The following is a 7500-nucleotide window of genomic DNA, read 5'->3' as shown; positions in this document are numbered from 1 at the left end:
TTGAACCATTTTATAGTGTGGGGAGGGGGATTGGACACAACCTCACACTCGAAGTAAACGTCATCGCCTTCGGTCACAGGCTGACTTGCTAAAGTATACCCTAAGCGGAGCGTCACTCGAGGTTCAACTGAAAGAAAACGGGAGAGAAAATGCCATAAGTACTAGAATCAGAAACAGTTCATTGTGACCATATAATCCTTTCTTTACTGCAAAGATAAGCAACTCAGATAACATCTTTTCTTCGTTGCAGATCAAATCATACTCCTTCTCTGTAAATATAGACTCAGTCTTTCACTGTAAATATGAATCATCCATTCACTACAGATATAAAATTACCCCTTTACGATAGGTTTTAAATCATCTATTCTTTACAGATATAAAATTGCCCCTTCACGTTAGGTATTATATCACCCCCTCCCTACAGATATAAAATTACCCTTTCAAAGGATAGGTATTAAATGATCCATACTCTACATTACCCTTTACGATCGGTATTAGATCATTCCTTCTCTATAGATATAAAATCATCCCTTTACGTAACTGTTAAATCATCCCTTCACTGCAAATATAAAATTACGCCTTTGCGATAGGTATTAAATACTCGCTTCTCTACAAATATAAAATTACCCCTTCTCGTTAGGTATTAAATCATCCCTTCTCTACAGACATAAAATTACCCTTTACGATCGCTATTAGATCATTCCTTCTCTACCGATATAAAATCATCCCTTTACGATAGCTGTTAAATCATCGCATCACGGCAGATATAAAATTACCCTTTCACTGTATGAGATAAGTCACAATTCCTCTACAGATTTGTTGAGCATTTTCTAGATATTGAATCATCCCTACTCTACAGATATAAAATTACCCTTTCATTGTATGATTTAAGTCACCCTTTCGCTACAAATGCATTAACCATTCTCTATGGTAATTTTTTAAATCACCCCTTCTCTACACATAGCAAATTGTTCCTTCGCTGACTGTATAAAATCCCCCTTTCTCTGAAGATGTAGTTACCTATTCACAATATGTATTAAATCACTTCTCTACAGATATAAAGTTACCTTTCATTGTATGCATTAAATCACCATTTCTCAAAAGGAATAACATCCGTATCAGTGTACATATTATCCCTGAACCTCTACACAGCAAACTAAAAAATCACTTTCTACTTCAAAGCACTTAATACACTATCTTAATATATATATATTTTTAGATAAAAAACATTGAAATGCTTTAGAATCAAAATTTCCTTAGTTTTATAACTAAGTCACTATGGAAGCTTCGTCTAGGCAAAACGGAATTTATATTGGAGATAAGAAACAACTATGAAAATCATTGTTAAATTGAAAACAATCCTCTTACACATTAAGTGAAACTAAGTCTTGAATCCAAAACAAGTTAGAAAGAAGGCAATTCCTCATAACTGAAATATTATGGTCTTTTATTTTATTAGAATGAGCCTTACTTTAGAGACGGTAAATACTCGTACACAAATCAACAAACATAACAGGAGAGAGCAAATAAATAAGATCATAAAAAGATTACAAAAACAAAATCAGCAATCTGTAATTATCAACCATAGTTGTTTCATGACGAAGGCAAAACCTAAAATCACTTGTTTGTCATTAACAAACACATTCTAAGGATACGAATGTATTAGAGCTTTGCAGACTTTGGTCTCACCTGCTTCCACCTGATACTTACACGACACTTGCAAGGTGGTAGAGGTAGAAACGCCCATAGACGGCAAATTTGGGTTGTGGGCGTGGCACGTCAAAGTGGCCCCGTGGTCAGAGGCCTCCGGAACGAAGATGAGGGTCGAAGTTGATACCTCTCCCAGGTTGTGGGGCTGTTAAAGAGGCAGATTTACTTCGTCAATCACAAAGACAGCGATTTTCTTTTCTCTTTTTCAGATTTTGTGATTGTCAATAGCTTTTTTCACAATGAATATATATATATATATATATATATATATATATATATATACATACATATATATATATATATATATATATATATATATATATATATATATATATATATATATATGTCTTTCATGACATCACCGTGAATCATATATACGCATTAAGATTCAAATATACTTTAAATGTCTCATTCGCTCTACCACAGAATTAATATATTTTCATATATGTTGACCGAAGGGATTTTTTTTGTTTTTTTTTGGGGGGGGGGGTGGGGGGGGAGGGGGGGGGGGGGGGAGGTTAAGGAAATGCGTTCGCCTCATGGACATGAACCATAGAACCAAGAATTCAAGACGTAGAGTGAAGCTCTCTACCCTTCGGTTAACATATTAATTCCGAGGTAGAGCGAATTAAATAATAGAGGACTTTTGTAGCTTAATGTGTGTGTGGTGTATATATATATATATATATACCTATATATATATATATATATATATGTATATATATATATATATATATATATATATATATATATATATAATTACCCAGCAAGTGACCGGGTAGTAAAGTTGACCCTCTCTGACAGCAGGATACTGTAGCCAAGCTTTTGTGCCTGAGAAGCAATTTTATTTTATCGCACAAAAAGCCCCAAAATGGTTTAAACAGCCAAACGATAGAATTGTCTTTCTGGTGCTCCCATGGATGCTGTGTCCCGTAACTTTAAAGCAGAAGCTTCAATTCTGCCTTAAAGTGTCAGTCTCGCGTCACGTTGCTTTCAACTTTTCTTGGAATTTTATGTTGTCCATTTTCCTCCTCTTACAATTATACGCATTGGTTTCTTTTTTTTTATCAAAAGTCATTTCTGCGTAACGATGGGTGTCTCCAGGGAAAATGCCACAGTAGTGACTGACACATTCTAATTTTAACTGCTAAATCTTAAATGTCACCCCCCCCCCCCCCCCCCCCCCTCTCTCCTTTCGCTACGAACAGAAAATCTCTAGTATAATGTAAGGTAGGCCATCAACCTACACAGAGAGTTTATGAGCAACCCGTCAAACCCTTCTTTTATGTATGTATGTATTTATGCATATATATGTATATTGGATATAAATGATCCTGTAGGGGGGTGTCAAAATACTACCACCGTAGGTCCTGCGTGTCCTGTTGCCTTGCAATTTTACATTTTAGTAAAAGGCTAGGCCCACCGCCCAATAACTCAACCTACATCACGGCCGAATTCGTAACCTCACAAAGATGCAAAGATAAACTTGTGCTCGAAGGATTTATTTACACAAGGGACAGGACAAGAACAAATACCACATATTGGAAAATGTGACAAAAGAAAATCATGTGGTACTGGTAGAGTTAGTGTCAGTAGGCGATAAAGTTAAAATGGAAAGTGTGGTTAACTAAAGAACATACGCATGCACCACGATGTGAAGAGACTGCAGTGTGTAGGCTGGAAACGAACTGGAAGCAAAAAGCTCTGGAACATGTTGCCAGCAACACACCCAGCTACATTATTACAGTTCGTATAATTTACTATTTAAACATTGTGAAGTCTCGACCAGTTGTTTCATAATAAAAACTCAATTTGTAATCAATGCCAATGTCTGTCACGTCTAATGCTATTTTAAATACTTTAATATACTATTTACATAGTAAAAAGTCTTGCCCTAGGCTGTCGCCTAGTTTCCTGTCGACCATTTGGCTGTCGCCCAGTTTTTCCTGTCGACCAGTTGGCTGTCGCCTAGTTATCCTGTCGACCAGTTGGCTGTCGCCCTGTCGTTATGTCGACCAGTTGGCTTGTCGCCTTGTTGTTATGTCGACCAGTGGGCTGTCGCCCAATAGGCCCGAACCAAATATATATATATATATATATATATATATATATATATATATATATATATATATATATATAATATACATATATCCAATATAAACACACACACACACACACACACACACACACACACACACACACACATATATATATATATATATATATATATATATATATATATATATATATATATATATATACATATATATATATATATGCATACATAAAAGAAGGGTTCGCGGGTGCTCATGAGCTGTCTGTGTAGGGTGATGGCCTAACTCACATTAGACTTGAAGGTTTCTGTTCGAAGTGGAAGGAGGGGTGGGTGTTGGGTGTCACTGTAGATTTAGCAGTAAAAATAAGAATGAGTCAGTCACTACTGTGGCGTTTTCCCTGGAGCCACCCATCGTTACACAGAAACGGCTTTTGACGAAAAAAGCCAATGCGTATATTGATAAAGGGCGAAAAATGAACAACATAAATTTCCAAGAAAAGTTGAAAACAACGTGACGTGAGTCTGTCACTTTAAGGTAGAATTGTGGCTTCTGCTTTAAAGATACGGGACACAGCATCCATGGGAGCACCAGAAAGACAATTCTAGAGTTTGACTGTTTAAACCATTTTGTGGCTTTTTGTGCAATAAAATAAAATTGCTCCTCAGGCACAAAAGCTTGGCTGCACTATCCTGCTGTCAGAGAGGGTCAACTTTACTATCCCGTCACTTGCTGGGTATACACACCTGTATTTATTTCTCCATAGGTCTGATATTGTTTTCGTTCCACGATAGAGGATGTACATTTATTCCGTTTTAGTTTTCTTATACCTAGTATTTTGCTTGTTTTATTTCATACATTATTTGGCATGGCGTCTAGGGAAAATCTGCTAATAAGGATAATAAGGGAGCAACTGGATTTTAGTACAACTCATAATCAACGAATAATGAAAATGCAATGTTAGATATACTGGCTGTAACTGATGACCAGAACAAAAGTTAGTTTTCGTGGTTTGTCTTTGAATGACATGTTATTATTATTATTATTATTATTATTATTATTATTATTATTATTATTATTATTATTATTAGAGAAACAAATCCACACTTAAGTACATGCACATATATTTAAAGATAAATCTTTACAGGAAGCTTTTGGGAAACTGTTCGATTCCTATTTTCAGTCTAAAGATTTATCTTTGAATATATTTACTATACATAACTGTGTATTTGTTTCTCCATTTCAAGGCTCATGATACCATGAGTATTATTATTATTATTATTATTATTATTATTATTATTATTATTATTATTATTATTATTACTATTATTATTATTATTATCATCGCACTGTTGTAATAGCTCGCTCAGAATCGATCAGAAGCACACTGGAAGTCGGTCGACGCCAAACAGTAGAGAGAGAGAGAGAGAGAGTTCGTAGAGAAAAACACCAAACTTCAATACCGAAGGACATGTTGACTTCCCGATCAAAAAACAATAAAAGCCACACACACTTAGAATAATAATAATAATAATAATAATAATAATAATAATAATAATAATATAATAATAATAATAATAATAATAGTAGTAGTAGTAGCCATGATTCCCATGACAAAAGTACTACAGAAGATGGATGCCGGGTACCAACTCAAGAAAAGAGGCAACAGAATCAACCATCTGATGTTCATGGACGACATCAAGCTGTATGGTAAGAGCATCAGGAAATAGATACCCTAATCCAGACTGTAAGGATTGTATCTGGCGACATCAGGATGGAGTTTGAAATAGAAAAATGCGCCTTAGTCAACCAACAAAAAGTCAAAGTAACGAGAACTGAAGGGATAAAGCTACCAGATGGGAGCAACATCAAACACATAGATGAGACAGGATACAAATACCTGGGAATAATGGAAGGAGGGGATATAAAACACCAAGAGATGAAGGACACGATCAGGAAAGAATATATGCAGAGACTCAAGGCGATACTCAAGTCAAAACTCAACGCCGGAAATATGATAAAAGCCATAAACACATGGGCAGTGCCAGTAATCAGATACAGCGCAGGAATAGTGGAATGGACGAAGGCAGAACTCTGCAGCATAGATCAGAAAACCAGGAAAAATATGACAATACACAAAGAACTACACCCAAGAGCAAATACGGACAGACTATATTATACACTGAAAGAAAGGAGGGAGGGAGGAACTACTAAGTATAGAGGACTGCGTCAACATCGAGAATAGAGCACTGGGGCAATATCTGAAAACCAGTGAAGACGAATGGCTAAAGAGTGCATGGGAAGGACTAATAAAGTAGAAGAAATATACAGAGACAGGAGAATGACAGACGGAAACAGAGGAATGGCAGAATAAACCAATGCACGGACAATACATGGGACAGACTAAAGAACTAGCCAGCGATGACACATGGCAATGGCTGCAGAGGGGAGAGCTAAAGAAGGAAACTGAAGGAATGATAACAGCGGCACAAGATTAGGCCCTAAGAACCAGATATATTCAAAGGAACGATAGACGGAAATAACATCTCTCCCATATGTAGGAAGTGCAATACGAAAAATGAAACCATAAACCACATAGCAAGCGAATGCCCGGCACTTGCACAGAACCAGTACAAAAAGAGGCATGATTCAGAGGCAAAAGCCCTCCAACTGGAGCCTGTGCAAGAAACATCAGCTACCTTGCAGTAATAAGTGGTACGAGCACCAACCTGCATGGGAACGATAGAAACGATCAGGCAAAGATCCTCTATGACTATGGTATCAGAACAGATAGGGGATACGTGCAAACAGACCAGACGTGACATTGATTGACAAAGTCAAGAAGAAAGTATCACTCATTGATGTCGCAATACCATGGGACACCAGAGTTGAAGAGAAAGAGAGGGAAAAAATGGATAAGTATCAAGATCTGAAAATAGAAATAAGATGGATATGGGATATGCCAGTGGAAATCGTACCCATAATCAATAGGAGCACTAGGCACGATCCCAAGATCCATGAAAAGGAATCTAGAAAAAACTAGAGGCTGAAGTAGCTCCAGGACTCATGCAGAAGAGTGGTGATCCTAGAAACGGCACACATAGTAAGAAAAGTGATGGACTCCTAAAGGAGGCAGGATGCAACCCAGAACCCCACACTATAAATACCACCTAGTCGAATTGGAAGACTGTGATAGAGCAAAAAAAAAAAAAAAATAAAAAAAAATAATAATAATAATAATAATTAATATTGTTTTATTGGAGGTACATGCTGCCTCAGCTACATCAGTTTTATAGAGGTTCTCTATTTTTCTAATTATGGTTTTCTCATTGTTGCTTAAACTGGTCGAGCAACAGTGAGCAAAACCATAATTGGAAATATGAAGAAAGACATCTACAAAATTAATGCAATTATTTCTAATAAAACGCATTTAAACGAGGGTTTATTTCCCGATAATAATAATATAATAATAATAATAATAATAATAATAATAATAATAATAATAATCGTCATCTAATCTCAACACCATCATCATCATCAACTTGAAGACAACTAAAAAAAAAAAAAAAAATGATTTCGGCCATTAAATTAGGTATAGACTGAATTCGCTTGAATTGGAAACTTGACTTTGACTCATGGTAGAACCATAGTTTAGCGATTCATTTAATTTCATGACGTTGTGGCGTTATATTAGTGCTATATATATATATATATATATATATATATAGATATATAT

At 35.8% G+C, this 7500-nt stretch overlaps 1 protein-coding gene across 1 annotated transcript in view; it reads right to left on the bottom strand.

The window, feature by feature from the left end:
* Positions 1 to 7500, bottom strand: part of LOC135226188 (hemicentin-2-like) — a 207998-nt gene that overhangs the window by 23957 nt on the left and 176541 nt on the right. Inside the window, exons 9-10 of the mRNA XM_064265631.1 lie at positions 1711 to 1855; positions 1 to 127 (exon numbers count right to left, since the gene is read on the bottom strand). The exon at positions 1 to 127 is cut by the window's left edge and continues 4 nt beyond it. Coding sequence (XP_064121701.1) covers positions 1 to 127; positions 1711 to 1855 — 272 coding nt within the window. The remainder of the gene's footprint in view (positions 128 to 1710; positions 1856 to 7500) is intronic.

The sequence above is a fragment of the Macrobrachium nipponense genome, chromosome 14 (assembly GCF_015104395.2).
Source record: "Macrobrachium nipponense isolate FS-2020 chromosome 14, ASM1510439v2, whole genome shotgun sequence".
Taxonomy (NCBI): domain Eukaryota; kingdom Metazoa; phylum Arthropoda; class Malacostraca; order Decapoda; family Palaemonidae; genus Macrobrachium; species Macrobrachium nipponense.
Note: the sequence above shows the minus strand (reverse complement) of the source record. Positions and strands in the feature narration are given on the sequence as shown.